The sequence below is a fragment of the Macrotis lagotis genome, chromosome X, assembly GCF_037893015.1.
Source record: "Macrotis lagotis isolate mMagLag1 chromosome X, bilby.v1.9.chrom.fasta, whole genome shotgun sequence".
Lineage (NCBI taxonomy): Eukaryota > Metazoa > Chordata > Mammalia > Peramelemorphia > Peramelidae > Macrotis > Macrotis lagotis.
Genome location: NC_133666.1, coordinates 428,146,385 through 428,164,999, shown reverse-complemented (window position 1 = coordinate 428,164,999; position 18,615 = coordinate 428,146,385). Strand labels below are relative to the sequence as shown.

Below are 18,615 nucleotides of genomic sequence, written 5' to 3'. Positions count from 1 at the left end.
AATCTAATAGGAGTGAGCGCTGTTTTAATTTGCATTTCTCTAATCAATAATGATTTGGAGCATTTTTTCACATTATTGTAATTTTTAATTTCTTCATTTGAAAACTACCTATTCATATCTTTTGACCATTTATCAATTGGGAAATTACTTGTTACCTTATAAATTTGATGCAATTCTCTATATATTTTAGAAATGAAGCCTTTATCAGAACTCCTAGTTGTAAAGATTCCCAGCTTTTTACTTTCTTTCTGATTTTGGTAGCATTGATTTTATAAGTGCAAAAGTCTTTTAATTGGGGCAGCTAGGTGGCACAGTGGATAGAGCACCGGCCCTAGAGTCAGGAGTACCTGAGTTTAAATCGGGCCTCAGACACTTAATAATTACCTAGCTGTGTGGTCTTGGGCAAGCCACTTAACACCATTGCCTTGCAAAAACCTAAAAAAAAAGCCTTTCAATTTAATATAGTCAAAATCATTCATTTTGAAGTTTAGAATGTACTCTATTTCTTGTCTGGTCATAAATTTGTCCTCTTTCCATAGATCTGATAGATAATTTCTTGGTCTATTAATTTATCTATGATGTTGCCCTTTATGTCTAAATTCTATACTCATTTTGACTTTATTTTCATATAGGATGTGAGATGTTTATCTAGCGTAGTTTTTGCCATATTATTTTCCAGTTTTCCCAACAATTTTTGTCAAATAATAAGTTTTTATCCTGGAAGCTGATGTTTTTGGGTTTGTGAAACAGTAGACTATTGTTGTTATTTACTACTATTTCTTTTGAACCCATCCCAATCCACTGATCCATTACTCTATTTCTTAACCAGCACCAGGTAATTTTTGATGACTGCCAATTTATAACATAGTTTTAGATCTGGTAGAGCTAGGCCACCTTCCTTTACATTTTTTCCTCAGTTCCCTTTCTATTCTTGATCTTTGTTGCTCCAGATGAATTTTGTTACTATTTTTTCTAGTTCGGTAAAATAGTTATTTGGTAGTTTGATTGGTATGGCACTGAATAAATAATTTAATTTGGGGAGAATTGTCATTTTTATTATATTAACACTACTTAACCATGAGCAGTTGACATTTTTCTAGTTGTTTAGATCTAATTTTATTTGGGTAAGAAGTGCTTTATAATTGTGTTCATACAGTTTCTGGATTTTACTTGGGAATATACCTACTTTGATTTAGTTACTGTTTCAAGTAGTGTTTTAGTTGATTTTCTAGAGTTTTCCAAATATACCATCAGATCATCTACAAAGAGTGAAAGTTTTGCTTTCTCATTGCCAATTCTAATTCCTTCAATGTCCTTTTCTTCTCTTATTGATACAGCTAGAATTTCTAAAACTATATTGAATAGTAATGGTTTCTCCTTTGATTTTATTGGAAATGCTCTGAGTTTATTCCCATTATATATATATATATATATATATATATATATATATATATATTTGTTGATGGTTTTAGATATACTACTTATTATTTTAAGGAAAACTCCATTTATTCCTAAACTTTCTAGAGGTTTTTAATAGGAATGGATATTGTATTTTATCAAAGACTTTTTCAGTATCTATGGAGATAATCATATGATTTCTATTGGGTCTTCTATTAATATGTACAATTATGTTGAATGTTTTTCTTTTTTTAAAGTCTCTTTTAAAAAAATTTATATTTATTTATTTTCATTCATTCGTGTATATTTTTAAGTTACAAAATTTCCATCCACCCTGCCTTCCCATCTCCCACTCCCCTCAGCAGCAAATAGTCAGGTTAGCATTTTACATACATATTTTTTGATAAATATGTTTACAGATTAGTTATTTTTGCTATGAAGAATTAGGATTAAGGGAAAGAAATACATAAGAGATAATTTTTATAAAGTATTCAACAGATTCTGAAGGGTCATTCTGTATGTGTGTGTGTGTTTCATTTTGTTTTGTTTTTCTTCCTCTGGATGGGGATAGCTGGTCTAATACAGTTGTCCTAGCTCTCTGAACTGCTGAGAGGAGCTGCTTTCATCAAGGTTGTTTATCTCACAATTTTGTTATTAATGTGTAGAACCAAGAGAACAATCTCTTGGTTCTGCTCCCTTCACTCAGCATCAGATCCCTTAAATCATTTCATGCTTTTCTAGAGTCCAACCATTTATGATTTCTTATAGAATAATAGTATTGCATAGTATTCATGTACCCTAATTTGTTTAGCCATTCCCCAATTCATTCCCCTCAGTTTCCAATTCTGTGTTTTTCTAATATTGAATCATCTCTGTTTACTTGGTATAAATCCTACCTGATCATGGTATTATTCTAGCAATAATTTGCTGTAGTCTCACTGCTAAAATTTTATCTAAGATTTTTGCATTGATATTCATTAGGGATATTTGTCTATAAATTTCTCTGTCTGTTTTGCTTCTTCCTGGTTTAAGTATCAGTACCATGTTGGTGCCATAAAAGGAACTTGGCAGAACTCCTCTTATTTTTTAAAACCATTTATGTAGAATAGGAATTCATTGTTCCTTAAATGTTTGTAAATCCTTCCGTTAATCTGGGAAATTTGTATTTTTGTAAATATTCATCCATTTCACTCAGGTTATCCAAAGTATTGGCATACAATTTGGTAAAATAGCTCTGCATTATCTCTTTAATTTTCTCTTCATTGGTGGTTAGTTCACTTTTTTTTTGATTTTGATATTGGTATTTTGATTATCTTCTTTCTTTTTTTTAAAATCAGATTAACCAAAGATTTATCTATTTTATTGACTTTTTCATAAAACCAATACTTATTTTTTATGAGATCAATGATTTTCTTGTTTTCAGTTTTATTAATCTGTCCCTTGATTTTCATAATTTCTAATTTGATATTAACTTGGGGATCTTTAATTTGCTCTTTTTCTAGCTTTTTTTAGTTGCATGCCCATTTCATTGATCTCTCTCTCTCTCTCTCTCTCTGTTTTATTCTTCTAGGCATTTAGAGGTATAAAGTTCCCCCTCAAAACTGCCCTGGCTACATCCCATAAGTTTTGGTATGATGTCTCATTATTATCATTTTCTTGGATATAATTATTGATATTTCTATTATTTGCTGATACTCCCATTATTTAAAATTAAGTTAGTTTCAATCAGTTTTTATCTTTCCATGACCCTTTATTACATGCAATTTTTATTGCAACATGGTCTGAGAAGTGTGGATTTATTACTTTTGCCTTTCCACATTTGAGTATAAGGTTTTTATGTCCTAGTACATGGTCAGTTTTGGTATAAGCACCATGTACTGCCAAGAATAAGTTATATTTCTTTCCTATCCCCATTAAATTTTCTCCAGAGTTCTATCAACTCTAAGTTTTCTAAGATTTCATTCATCTTCTTAACTTCCTTCTTGCTTATTTTATGGTTAGATTTATCTGGTTCTGAAAGAGGGAGGTTGAGGTCCCCCATCATTAAAGTTTTGGTGTTTATGTCTCCTTATAATTCACTCAGCTTTTCCTCAAGGAATTTGGATGCAATGCCAATAGGTGCATGCATGTTTAGTAATGATACAGCTTCATTACCAATGGTGTCTTTTAAGAAGATGCAGTTTCCTTCCTTTTCCCTTTTAATGAGATTGATTTTTGTTTTTACTTCATCTGAGATCAGGAGCACTACCCATACTTTTTTTTTTAACTTCAGTTGAAGTCTAATATATTTTGCTCCATCCTATTGGATTATTATTACTTTTATCTGTGTTTATCTCTCTGCTTCAAATGTTTCTTGTAAACAAAATATTGTAGGATTTTGGTTTTAAATTCTGAATGTAACTCTTAAAAATTATAGAATATATATATCTCACATGATTATGGAACAGTAAGGAAATTTTATAAATTTTCCTTTTTTATAGTATATTACCTGAAAATTTAAGAAGTAATTCTTTCTCTGAGCCTTATCTATGAATTGTAGGAGTAATAATAATCATTTGTTCCAGGTACCGGGGAAAGCATAATGGATCAGGAGTCAGGAATTTTGTTCTGATTGAATCATTTCACTCATGTTTGAATCTTTGTGACCCCATTTGGTCTTTTCTCAGCAAAGATACTGAAAGGTGTTTTTTTGTTTGCTTTTACCATTTCCTTTTCCAATTCATTTTACAAATAAGGAACTGAGGGGGAAAAACTTAAGTGACTTGCCCAAGGTCACACAGCTATTATGTGTCTGAGAACAGATTTAAACTCAGGAAAATAAATCTTCCTTTTTCTCACCCCAGTCCTCTATCCATCATGCCACCTAGGAGTCAGAAGGCCTGAATTCAGATTCTTGCTACGTATGATCTTGGGCATGTTAACTTCTTTGGGCCTCTGTTTCTCATTAAAATAAGGGCATTTTACTATATTACTTCTAATATCCCATCCAGCTTTAAATCTCCAATCTGACAATCTTTCTAATGCTATTTTTCTATCACTCTTTCTATAAAAGTAGTAGGACGAACTCTAACAGGTAGTCTAGTTAAGAGAATACTGTAGCAGCAGTAAAAAAAGACATGCATTTGAATCTTTTTCAGATATTAGCTATCCTTGGGAAATCATAACCTCTGTCTATTCCTATTTCTTTATTTACAAAATTGCTGTAATGCTAGCATGGTTCTTGTGAAGATGAAATGAGAGACTATATGTGAACTACCTTGCAAACTTTACTGTGCTGTTAAAATATTAGTTATTATTATTATGTCTAATATACTTTCTACCTCTATTTGTACTGATTTAAAGTACCATGTCTTCAAGAAATAATTTGCAAAGGTAGTTGAATTTAGTAATATACTTATCACTATTGAAGTGTTTCATGTTTAAACTTAAAATCTATATTTACTTAAGTCCCTTTAGTATAGAAATGGGAATAATTTACCACAACTGAACTAAAGTAATTTTATATTAGCCACTGGGGAAAACATTCAAAAAGTGAAATATCTTTACTTTTAATTAATGATAATCTAAATTATGATCTACATTAATTAAGCTATTGTCATAGAAATGCTTTATTTCTTACAGAAAAAAAGTTACCAATAATAGGCCGTCAATTCCAACAGCACATTTTGCTTTTTAAGAACAGGAAAAATACTGCCCAGTTGACTGTAGTTGCGTCTGCGCGGTCTTGCTCGGTTTTGCTATAGCTGGGCTGCTAGAAGTGAGAGACTAGAAAGAGCTGTCCAGGATTTCAGCAGCCTAGCAGACCTTCAGTGATTCGGAGCTGTCCAGACTTACCCGTTTTGAACTTCAAATTTTTAGTTTTTACAACTGCGGCTATATTCGACCACCAGTACACCCTGAAGGATATCCAAAATAGGAAGTTACCAAGGTAAGTTTGCTTATTAAATATTAAAGAAAACTAGAGAAAAAGAAGTACAGATTACTATTAACTCAGAAACAGGCAAAAGTAACAACAAATGTTTAATAAATGAGGCAGGATTTGCTGTTGTAAATGTATTTCAGTGATTTGTAAATGGAATGTATTTCTTCATAAAAGGCGAGTTTTAGGTGGTTTAAGACTGCGAAGAAAAACCTTCTCCACCCCCCCCCCCCTTTATTTTATTTGAGATTGTTTACTGTTACAATGATATACCAACAGGTAGGGGAATGATTCACACACAGGCAGAGTTTTCCTAGCCAACATAGCTAAATATTATTTTGTGGATCAGGAACCTGGAACCCAGAGGTCCTAATTTGTGCTTTGATAATCATTTTTCAGCCTTAAAGAAGTTAGAAGTGACGGGATAGGTCTTCAGCTGCCTGTAACCTATGTCGCACTGGCTTCAGGCACTGGCAGTAGTGCTTCCACAGCAACTTTGAAAAGCCACAGGTGAAAAGGATCTCTTTTCCTGGTTCCGAACTGCTTTTGAGGTCGTGCTCTCCTCTAACAACAGGGTGTGTGGTGAGGCAACTAATATAGAGATTGCAATCTGAGGGACTAGGTTGCGAGTGGCAGAAGGGAGGGAGGGAGGGAAGAACCGGTGCGAATATCTCTCATCCCTAATAGATTTTTCTCTCTTACTTCCACCTTTCCCCACACCTCAGACTCCCGAGAGTGCACGCAGACTTTCTGGAACCCCAGTGATCCTTTGCTTTAGGAAGATGTACAACCTATCTTCCGATCCCGGACCGGCGAACTTGTCCTGCCCAAATCCAGAAATGGGCTGCTCCCAGGAACCGACTAGGGAAGATGCGGGAGAACCCCGGGGTCACAACACCTCCAGCCCTGATCTGCTCCTGCAGCCTCTGTACATAGTTGTGCCGGTCATTTACTCAGTGATCTGTGCAGTGGGACTGACTGGCAACACGGCGGTGCTCTATGTCCTGCTCCGGGCGCCGAGGATGAAGACAGTCACCAACTTGTTCATCCTGAACCTAGCCATTGCGGATGAGCTCTTCACGCTGGTGCTGCCTATCAACATTGCTGACTACCTCCTATTGCAGTGGCCTTTTGGGGAGCTGATGTGTAAGCTTATCATCTCCATCGACCAATACAACACCTTCTCCAGCCTTTACTTCCTTACAGTAATGAGCATCGACCGTTACCTGGTGGTGTTGGCCACTGTTGAGTCCCGCAAGATGGCCTACCGTACCTACCGGGCGGCGAAGGCAGTCAGTTTGGCAGTCTGGTTTCTGGTCACCCTTATTGTCCTGCCCTTCACAATCTTCGCCCACCTTTACGAGGAGGAGGGTCGCCTCCAGTGTGTCCTGGTGTTTCCTCAGCCAGAAAGCTTTTGGTGGAAGGTGAGCCGCATCTACACACTCATTCTGGGTTTTGCCATCCCCGTGTCCACCATCTGCATCCTCTACACCATCATGCTGTGTAAGTTGCGAGCCATGCAGCTGGACAACCATGCCAAAGCGCTGGATCGGGCCAAGAAACGTGTGACCCTCATGGTGCTGATCATCCTGGCTGTGTGCCTCTTCTGTTGGACGCCTTATCACCTCAGCACTGTGGTGGCCCTCACCACAGATATTCCGCAGACTCCGTTCATCATTGGAATTTCCTACTTCATTACCAGTCTTAGCTATGCTAATAGCTGCCTCAACCCTTTCCTCTATGCTTTCCTCGATGACAACTTTCGTAGAAGCTTTCGTAAGCTGGTGGAATGTCGAGCCTCTTCCTGAAGTCTGGGGTTCCTCTGGGAATCTTCTCTTTCATTTCCTGTCCACACACTTTGTTCTCTTTGGTCTGAATTATTATGGCGTTCATAGGGAAAAAGGTCAGGTAGCAAGATCAAACTCTTTCCCTTAATTTTTTTTCAGGTTCTGTCAACGTGAAAACGTTTTCCATTTTTTTTTTTTAGGTTTTTGCAAGGCAAACGGGGTTAAGTGGCTTGCCCAAGGCCCCACAGCTAGGTAATTATTAAGTGTCTGAGGTCGAATTTGAACTCAGGTACTCCTGACTCCAGGGCGGGTGCTCTTATCCACTGGGCCACCTAGCCGCCCCCAACAACTTTTTTTTTGAGGGGGGAGAGAACTAACAATTTTTCCTCAGTGTTTTTATTCAAACCTTTCCTTTACCATCAAACTAAAGTCAAACAAAATTTGAGTTTTGGGGGAAAGATTTGGGTCTTGTAAAGAAAAATAAAAGGAAAATGGTAAAATCAGCACTCATTCATCTACCCAACCTCCTTCTGTGCTCCATGCTCTGTTTTACTCGGATGCCTATTTTCTTCTTTCCCCCCTTTTTTTCGCTTTATATTTTGGGATCAAAGTGAGGGTCTTTTTCTCTTGGTTATTAAATAATTTTTTCTAGAGGGTCAGAATGACAAGCTAGGAAGTGTCCTAAAACTGGCAGACACTGACCATAAAATTCTCTTTAAGGAAGCTCTCAAAAGGAGAAAGTGGCTTCAAGGAGTAACAAGTTTCTGCTCCCCTTTCTGAACTTCCTCTCAGGAAAATGACTACTTCTTGATTAATTGATGGGATAGATGGAGAGAGGGAAGGAGGAAAGAAAGGAAAGAAAGATATAGAGAAGTCCTAATTGACTTAGCTGACGTCTCTGAGGAGAGCAAGATCAATGCAGAAGAACAATCATTTTGACATTGTCTTTTTCCCTCTTAAAACTGTATTCAGTGAAACTGCCATTTTCTCTGGTCAATAGAAGTGGAGGTAGACCATGCTCCAGACCTATTTGAGATAAACTTGATATAACAGGAGTAAAATCAATGCTTTCCAGATGGAGGAGGAAGATTCCAAATACAACCTTTCCTTTCTGGGTGTTTGAATTTTTCGTGACCCTTCTTGCTGGATTTGATGCAAAAAAAAAACCAAGGTCTTATATTTCCTGCTTTATAACCAGCTTATTTCTGGGTTTGTAGAAAAAATCAAGTGTGTGGGAGGGGGGAGAATTCTGCTCAAGCATATTCAGACCTATGGCTTTGGAGCCACCTACTGTAGAAAGATTTCTCACTGCAAAAGCACATTGTCCCAGCTTTATTTCAGTAGAATTGGACATTGGAGCTAAAATAGTCTGAGTGCCCAAATATGTTCATAATTGCATCTTCCAACAAAGTATCTCCACATCCAATTCCCAGCAAACTTGTGACCAGTTGAGAATTTCTTGCATAGCACAAATCATTGAGGGTCAATTCCAGTTAGCTTAGCAAATGTGATTTTTTTTCATAGACTCATTTGAATTCCCATCAGGTCAAGTCATAAGAATTTATTAATTATGTACTATATGCTAGGCACTGTGCTAGATTAGAGTGCAATCAGAATGGATTGTGGAGAGAACTATTAACAAATTATTCTAAGTGGTTCTGTAATCTATCATGTTTTTGAGCACACAGAAGTCCAAGTCATGGATATGTGAGTAAGGATGCAATGGAAGGTTTTGGCACCTCTGATTCACCAAGACTTATTAAAATGATTCTTTGAACAACAAAATTGTACATAAAGGCTATTGTCCTACATTGAGCCACAGAGAGGGGCAGGTTATTTCTTTTGGTAGTAACCAATTGCATTATATGCATGGTTGCAACTTGGCATGATGGCTAGGGCTAAATTTAAAGTCAGGAAGATGTGGATTTGAATTTTTCTTTATCACTTACAAGTTATGACTTTGGTCAAGCCATTTAATCTCTGAGCCTCAATTTCCTCAACTGCAAAATAGTAATATCTGCATTACCTACCTCACAGGGTTGTTGTGAGGGTGAAATAAGCTATAGTGCCATATAAATGTTAGTTATTATTATAATATTAGTCTAACCTCATACTTATTATCTGGAGTAATATGGTAAATAAAAATTCAAGTAGGCATCCTTAACAGAAGCAAGAATTTACTTAGAACTTGTACTCGCTATTGTACATGTACTAACTACCTGTGGTATTCTTACTCTCCTTATTTATATTGTTAAATATTAATGATATTGAGAGTTAAAATATCTTTTTTGTTGTTTTAATTTGTTTATGACAGGAATGTACTTTATGTATTTGCAGATCTAATTTAGAAGTGTACAAATTGTGATAGTACATCTTGGAAGTACTTAAAATAAAAACCAATAGCTATGTGTAATGATATTCTGGAAAATTTGGAAGTTTTTATGCATATTACTAACATTCACTTGTTTTTCTGACTTTTTCATTGCCACCATACTGCTATGATGGTTTTCCCTTTGTACACATATCCTTTTCTTTCATTCATTTGTTTAAACCATTAATAAAAATGTAGAACTGACAGGTAAGCCAAAAACATGGTGGGGGTGGGGGGTGGGGAGGAAAGAAAACTATCAGAAAATTTATTCCTACATTTAGACAAATAGCTTTAATTAGAATCAGAATGGCTGATGGGATAAATCAGAGAAGACCTAATTTCTAACACAACTGTTTCTGCTCTCCAATTAACTTACCCTCCCTAATTCATCATTCAAATAACTAAAAATGAGAGAATCTTGCTTATTTTTTAGTGTCACTGGAAAATGACCAACATATTACAATGTACACTTTCTCCTCCACTCCAGCACGCACATACATTACCTATTACTTATAACCACAGATAATGGTATATATTGCCTGAAATTAATGAAGAGGAAGGATTCAGAATTCTCAATACAATTCCAGTGTCCTATAGCAATATTCTAGTAGGGTGGGCAAAATAACCACAGCAACATATTCTGGTTCCTATTTTCTGGAGTAGGGAAACTAAGGCAGAGAAAAACAAAATCACAAAGTGAGAAGGGTGGGTGTCTCAGAAATCATCTCTTCTGACTCCCTCATTTTAGTTATGAAGAGGATAGGTAAATTGATTTGTGCAAGTGGTCAGATGTGTAAAAGTCAGGTCTTCTGACTTCCAATTGATTACTCTTTCCACTATATTATCTTTTGGTTGATTTGCCAATGGAAACAAGAATAGAACTTAAAATTTTGACTCACCATTCTTAGACTCTTTTCATTAGAGTTGTCTGAAGCATGAATTGGAAATATTAATCCATAGAGATTAACTATGACTGTGAATTATTTTTTTTGAAGCAAGCTAAGACTATTTTTTGCTGTTTGGTTATTCAGTTGTGTCTGACAATGGACTTTTCTTGGCTAAGATATTGAGTAGTTTGCCATTTCCATCTCCAGTAAACTGTGTACTTATTATTAAACAGCAAGAAGGTAAGGAGTTGGTTTTCTGAAAAAAATATTCAGAAAATTCTTTTTCTCTGAGTCCTGGGAAGTGCTACCATGCTATAGTTGTTGAAAATAGGAACAATTTTTTTGAATTTATGCAGAACATGTTGAAAATTCTTTCTGGACTTGAGGTTAAAACAGAAAACAGACCAAATAATGAGATAAGTGTACACAATCACGAGTGGGTAATGCTTTACTATCAAATTATTTCTATTTAGGAGTGTAGGGGGAATTTTTGTTGCAGTTGAAGGTGAAGGATTTTGACAGAAATCTGTTACTAATCTTCACTATGCAGCACTCTAATGAAGTTCTAATTAATTTTAATAGAAGACTGTTTGGAACAGATCCTGTAAATTATATTGCTGCTTCTTTCACTTATTACTGCTTTGCTCAGTACCAGTTAAAAGAATTCCCCTTTTTCTATGAAAGGGCCAAATATCATGTTCTAGCAATTACCTGTGAGCCAAAATTCAAGGCAAGTGTTGCTAAAGAAATCTACTCCCTCTTTTCCTAAATAAGAAATTGGAGTTCAGAAATAACATTTTTTGATCAAATAGGTGAGTATGCATCATCATTTGTACAAGCAACTCTGATTATTGACATTGTTAGGGGAGAAGGGATTCCATTTACTGATTTAAATGAAAGGAATCAAATAATACAATGGAAAGAAAGATACTTATAACTTCAATTCATCATGTCCTATATAAATAATAATGGTTGTAGTGACTAGTAAACACTAACAAAACTGGTGATTTCTGTAACACCTTCAATAACATAGTGCTGCTTAGTTTCTTTTTATGTTTTTTCCCCCCACAAAATGAAAAAATATCAGCTGTAACAAATTATATAGTTTATTTAAATATTTGCAATTTTTATAATGATAAACATCATATAATGATAAAAATCATTCCAATGGTAATGTATTATAATACATAGTGGTATGCAGTACACATAAATACTTCCAATTAACAGAATACTTATTATACTTTAAAATATATATTACAAATATAACTGACCATTAAATTAAAACTTAAGCTTCTTATTGCATAAAACTGCATATGTATCTATATAAACATACTTACATATATATGACCATATACATACATATATTATCACCACAATTAAATATGAGATTATTCACATATTTAATAAGTGGAATTTTAAAAATATAATTTATATTTTTTAATTTATGGAATAAAACAAGAATTTCTATAATTTTATTTTTTTAGGTTTTTGCAAGGCAAACAGGGTTAAGTGGCTTGCCCAAGGCCACACAGCTAGGTAATTACTAAGTGTCTGAGACTGGATTTGAACCCAGGTACTCCTGACTCCAGGGCCGGTGCTTTATCCACTACGCCACATAGCTGCCCTTCTATAACTTTATAAGTTAGTTGAAGTAATAATTTTAGTGAAGTAGCAGGTTATGAAGTAAATACACATAAATCATCATTATTCCTATATATCATATACAAAACCCTACAAGTAAAAGGTCCCCTATTTAAAGTAACTCTAGATAGCATAAAATATCTGGGTGTACACCTGGCAAAACAAACCAAGGAACTATAGAAACAAAATTATAAAAAACCTTTGTTTACAAATAAAATCATATTTAATGATTGGATTAATATTAATTGTTCATGGATAGTCAAAATAATAAGAATGAGAATTTCACTTAAAATAATTTATTTATTCAATGCCATCCCAATTAAATTACTAAAAATGTTTTTCTGAATAATGAAAAAAGTGATAAAATTTATTTGGAAGAACAGGATGTCAAGAAAATCAAAGATACTAATAAAAAATGCAAAGGAAGCATGTTTAGTAGTTCTAGATCTTAAACTATATTATCAGTCAGTAATTATCAAAACTATCTGATACTGGCTATGAAACATAAAGGTAGATCAATGGAACAGTTGTCGTACAATTTACAGTAGCAAATGAATTTAAAAACCTTACACTTGACAAGTGCAAAGATTTAAGATTTCAGGATAAAATTTCATTATTTGGTAAAAATTGTGGCAAAAAACTGGAAAACACAGAAACAGGGCATAGACAAATATCTTATACCTTTTACCAAGATAAGGACTAAATGGGTACATAACCTAGATATAAAGAAAACTCTTACAAGAAAATTAGAACAACATAGAACAACATGGAATGGATAGATGAATAATTTATGAATAAACGAGAGAGCAAAGTTAGGTATAAAATATATAATTCTAATTTCAGTAAATTAAAAACAGTTTATAGAAATAAAACAAATATTGCCAAGATTACAAGAAAAATAGAGAATTGGGGGTGGCTAGGTGGCACAGTGGATAAAGCACCGGCCCTGGAGTCAGGAGTACCTGGGTTCAAATCCCGTCTCAGACACTTAATAATTACCTAGCTCTGTGGCCTTGGGCAAACCACTTAACCCCATTTGCCTTGCCAAAAAACTCCTAAAAAAATAGAGAATTGGGGAAAAAAATTTATAGACAGTTTCTCTGATAAAGGTCCCAATATCTCAAATATTTAAAGAACTCTGTCAAATCTTTAAGAATATGAATCATTACCCAATTGATAAATGGTCAAAGAACATGAGCAAGCAGTTTTCAGATGAATAAATCAAAACAGTTTATAATTATATACAATATGCTTTAAATGCATATTAAAATAGCCTTGATTATCATTTTATACCTATCAAATTGGTAAAATAATTGAAGGTGAAAGCAGCAAATGTTAGAGGGGGCTAAGGAAAAATTAAAACACTAACTCATTATTGGTGGAATTATGGGCTCATCCAATCATTCTGGAAAGTAATCTGGAATTAATGCCAAAAGAATTATTAAACTGCCTATCCTGTGAATAGGTCTATTTCCAAAAGTGATTAGGGAAAAAGGAAAAGAACCTATATGTTCTAATATGTTTCTGGAAACTTCCTTTATGGTAGTAATTGTTGAAATGTTAAAAGACCCAGTGAAAGATGAATAGTGTATCAGTTAGATTCTCCATGAAGAATTTATAGGAAAAATTGAATCTGAATGAAAAAGACTTGGAAGGCTTGGATAGATTGGAACCTGTATCCTATAGAGTAGCCTTATTGATAATATCATAAATTCAAAGAAATATATTCATATTGCACATCTTAGAGGATCTCAATGTAACAAAGACTAACTGTAGTTACTTGGAAAAAGAAGAAATTTTCTGTTAGCCACAGTAGAAGTGAGAGCTTAGGGACAATCACAAGGACTAGGTGATGACTATATCAACAAGATGAGTATTTTTTCATTCTGGAAGCCATGATAGGAATTCATAAAGGCAAATCACTATCTAATATCCAAAATGATATTTTTCAAAGAGTGCTAAGTTTTGAATGCTAAACTTGGAGTACCAGGTCTGAATCCAGATTCTGACTCTTGCCAGTTCTGATGTTAGGTGGCATAGTGGATAGAACACTAACCTTGGAATCAGAAGACTCAGAGTTCAAATTCAACCTTAGACACTTGCCACTTACTTGCTGTGTGACCTTGGGCAAGTCACTTAACTCTCATTGCTAACATCTAGGGCCATCATCAGTCATCCTGGCCACTGGATCCAGATGCTCTGGTGAGAAAGTGAGACTGATGACTTAGGACAACATCCCCTCACTCAAATCCATTTCATGGTCTTGTCATGACACCATCTCCCTAATGTTATGATCTTCTTAGAGAATGAAGGACAAACATCATCCAACCTCAAGAGACCAAGTTTCTGCAAAATAAATGGAGGAAATTAAATGATTTCTAAGGTACTCTCCTATATATCTAGGAGTAAATGAGATATTTATACAATCTTATCATAAAATAGTCACCTTATAGATACATTTCTCTCCTTTCCCTTCTCTTCTATGATTTATAATTATAGATAAATCAGTTGCACAATCTTAAAAGTTTCAGGGAAATATTTGCTATTACTATCATAGGACCTGAGGGAATCAAGTCCTATTAGCAGAAAGTTTTCCTTTTTCTTTTTTTTCAAATGCTTATTACTACAAGGTAAGCATTATATTGTTATATTCCTGCTAAAACTATTGGATTGGTTTAACCCTCAGGATATTGAGTACTTGTGAAAAAAAAAATCCCCATTGCAGAAATATTTCACCTTGAGGGAAATGGGTGGGGATCTTATGAACCCTTTAAACCTTGTACTCAGTCTTCTACTAATAATATAATAATTAAAAATGTCAGAAGAAGACTTTAGAAATCATTTGATCTATACCTAGAAATGCCAGAAGTTAAGTGACTTGTTCCAAGTTACACAGAACATAGCAAAGAAAGGATTAGAATTCAGGTAGCTATCATTCAGTGGTTTCAATCATGTCTGACTCCTCATGATTCCATTTGATGCTTTTTTGACAGTTACTGGAGAAATTTGACATTTTCTTCTCCAACTCATTTTTACAAATGAAGAAATTGAGGCAAAAAGTATTAAGTTACATGCCCAGGGTCACACAGCTAGTAAATATATGAAACCAGATTTGAACTCAGGTCTTCTTTACTCCAGGCCTGGTTTTCAATCCACTGTGCCACCTAACTGCCTTTGAACCTCAGTTCTCTGGTTCTAAATGACTTATCATATGGTACCTCTAATGTACCATACATCATTCTTCCAGGGACCTTTGCTGGAAAATTTAGAGCCAATTTTCCCTCTCCCCTCATCCAATTTCACACATCTTTCTCCCAAATGTTTTTGGAAGCATTTTAATGTTCCCTTCCCATTGCTCTACCATAGTTCAGACTTTTATTATTTCTAACCTGAACAAATATAATTAATTACCTTCTAACTGATTTTGCTAGTTAGATTCTTACCTCCCTTCAATCTTTTCTATCCAATAGGATGATTAGTTTTCTTTCTCATAGTTCCAATTATGTAATTGTAATGATCATAAAACTGTTAATGACTCTTCATTGCCTACATGATGCATTCACAATTACTTTATGCTAGCATTCAAGATTTTAATATTTATGGCCTGGGGAAGAACCAATATGTACCTGGACTACTAGATCATGAAAAGATGACAAAGCTAGGACTTGATTAACTCCCTGATTGAGGGTAAAGTTCAAGCATTGCTTCCCTTGTTATAGCTTCCTCCTCTCTGAGATTGTGGATATCCAGCGCCCTCCCATTGCTATGCCAGTCTTTTGCAAGGTAACAAGTGACAAGTCAACAAGCATTTATTTATTTATTTATTTATTTATTTATTTTTTTGCAAGGCAATAGGGTTAAGAGATTTGCCCAAGATCATGTGGCTAGTAAACATCAAGTGTCTGAGTTGTATTTGAACTGAGGTCCTCCTGATTCTAGGGCTGGCACTCTATCCATTGCACCATCTACCTGCCCCCTCAATTAAATATTTATTAAAAGCCTACTGGGTGCTAGGAACTGTATTAAATGCTGTGAAAACAATATAAGCAAACTGAAAGACAACAGTCTTTCCTCTCCTTTCCTCAAGGAGCTTACATTCTAATGAAAAACAACACATGAAAGAGAATGGAAGCAGTTTGAATGGTGAGGGAGGAGGGAAATGTGCCTACTTTTATCTGGTGGTAAAATCCAGGAAATGAAAGATGGCTAGTCTGGGACCTTCCTCCAAATGGAGATCCTGGGAAGAATTTATCAGTGGGAATGGGAGATGCAGGGTAGAGGGAGAAGGAAGCAGAACTTTCTAGATAGACTTCACAGTGAGGAAAAACTCTAGAATTATTGCATATGGGTATTGCCTACCTTAGTTACCCATGGCATCCACAATGGGAGGAGGGACAGATTCAGGTCTCTGAGTGATACTTGAAGTAAATAGCAATGGTCAACCAGACATCATTATAGAGCACCTTTTATAGTATAGCAAAGGGAAAAATTGCTTAGCTTCTGAGTCCTGTTCCTCTAGATTTTGCCATGGGACTGGAGCTGAGCAGAGGTCCAATGATTTGCCTTGGACCACTGGCACTGAGAGTGTTTATTATTTAGTATATTTTCTATTTTAAGCAAAGTACAAATTGCCAGCATTATTAAGTACTGTCCTTTAATTTGAAGTCAAATAGTTTAGGCTTATGAGAAAGAAATATAGAAGAATTTAAGTCTTATGAATTAGTTTAGTTTAATTAGCAATGGTTGTGGAGCAGTGGAGAAGTATCATGTTGAGGCATCTTTATTCCACTACAAGATTTTAAGTCTTCTGAGCTACAGGGAACAGGACTCATTTTTGTATGACCCACTGCACTTAATCTCTGCTTTGTCCCTTGTACCTACTTAAGTATTTGTTAAATGAATGAATGATATAGAAAAGTGCAAAATGTTTGGGGATATGACTCCAAGATGAAATTTGGGAATCTATCATTTCTTCTTTAACTACTATCATATAGTAAGCAGAGTTAGATCATATTTCATTAACTTTTCCTTTGGAGGACAGGAAAATATATGAAACTCAAATTTATCATTTTCTGTTATTTATTTTTGAGTTTCATATCAGTCACACAGTCATATGGAGCTATCTTGATGCTTTTAAAAATAGCCTGAAATAATAAGAAAAGACCTTTAAGGTTTCCAATAATATTTCTTTTCCTACATGGCAATTGCATTTTTCTACTCAACTGTGTGACCTGGGGTGTTTCACTTAACTTCTCTGGGCTTCAGTTTTCTCATTTTTAAAATGAATAGATTGGTCTTGAAGATTTCTGAGACTCAACATGCTCTAAATTCTATGTATACATAGAAATTGCCATTTAAAAGATTATATGATTTTAAGTGGAAATATAAATAAATTTTGGGAATTAGTAAGACTGGTATTTAGAAAAGGAGTTGAGGGACTTGAAATCAGAAAAGAGTAGGATTCAAATTCTGCCTCTGATACTCAACAATCTGGGTTACTCTCAGCAATCCTTATCTGAGTTTCAATTTGCTGAATTGTAAGTTGGGGATAATTATGCTTATAGTTCCTTAATTATTGGGTTGTTATGAGGATCAAAAGATCTAGTATATATAAAGTATTTTATAAATAGCAGTTCTTGTTAAAACATTTATTCACCCTTTCTTCAGGATTTCCTTGAGGTCAATAATCAATGTTGACTTATCTTGGGAGAATCTCAGATTAGTAGAACTAATACTAATTTACTAATTTATTTCAAAATGTTGGAGTTTGGTTTCAAAAATATTTTAAAAGGTCACTAATTCAGTGCCCACTGGACTTAGTTTTACTTCATATAGGCAAAAGCTATGGTAAGTAAAATAGATATAACTTCTCTGGAGTTATCCTTTGCACTTTTACATGTAGTTGGGTCCTTTGGGATTGGCTACCCTAAATTTACTCTGGGACCACATTCTAAAATTATAGCTCACAAACCTCTATCTAGGAGTTCAAATTTAACATTCAATCAGTAGACATACTTACTTCAATGCAACATTTACCAAAATGTCATAGAATGAAAAACATTAACGAAATCACTAGCCTCATGTATCTGGATTAACACCACCCCACCAAAAAAAATATACATAGCATCAGTGAAGGAATGGGCACAAACATAGAGTTCAGAAATAGATTTATAGCATTTATTGTAGTATATAAATGTACATACTGAACATTTAACAAGAGAGCAAGATGGAATTGCCTCCAGCATGCTCCTGTCTATGCTTCTTTTAGTGGTCTATTATTTTTGTAATTATAAGGCAATAGTTTTTATCTTCTATATTGTGTACTGATATCTAACACTTGTCTTCCTTCTAGTCTTTAATGCTATTGCTTTTTGTCCTTTGTTTTGAAGAGGACTATTGACATCACCAAGTGATGTCCTAACTCACATGAGAATTGAATTTAAGTAAGACAGAGGTGCACAGTCATTAATCTCACTCTCTCCTCCAGAGTCATTGGAATTCAGTGGGCATGGTAAATATCAAGATGATTAGTGATGACCCAGAATTCAGTGGATAACCTTGGTGTCTTCCATGTCTGACCAAACTCTACAAGTTCCACAATACTTGTTTCAG

At 34.7% G+C, this 18,615-nt stretch overlaps 1 protein-coding gene across 1 annotated transcript; it reads left to right on the top strand.

Moving 5' to 3' along the window:
• The first annotated feature begins 6,050 nt into the window (after window positions 1-6,050).
• NPBWR1 (neuropeptides B and W receptor 1) lies at window positions 6,051-7,125 on the top strand. Its single transcript, XM_074205672.1, has one exon. The coding sequence runs from the start codon at window positions 6,100-6,102 to the stop codon at window positions 7,123-7,125; it is 1,026 nt and encodes a 341-aa protein (XP_074061773.1). The 5' UTR covers window positions 6,051-6,099.
• The last annotated feature ends 11,490 nt before the right edge of the window (window positions 7,126-18,615 follow it).

Bases quoted from the DNA above. Each gene is read 5' to 3' on its own strand.
- NPBWR1 (XM_074205672.1), top strand. From the start codon at position 6,100: ATGTACAACCTATCTTCCGATCCCGGACCGGCGAACTTGTCCTGCCCA.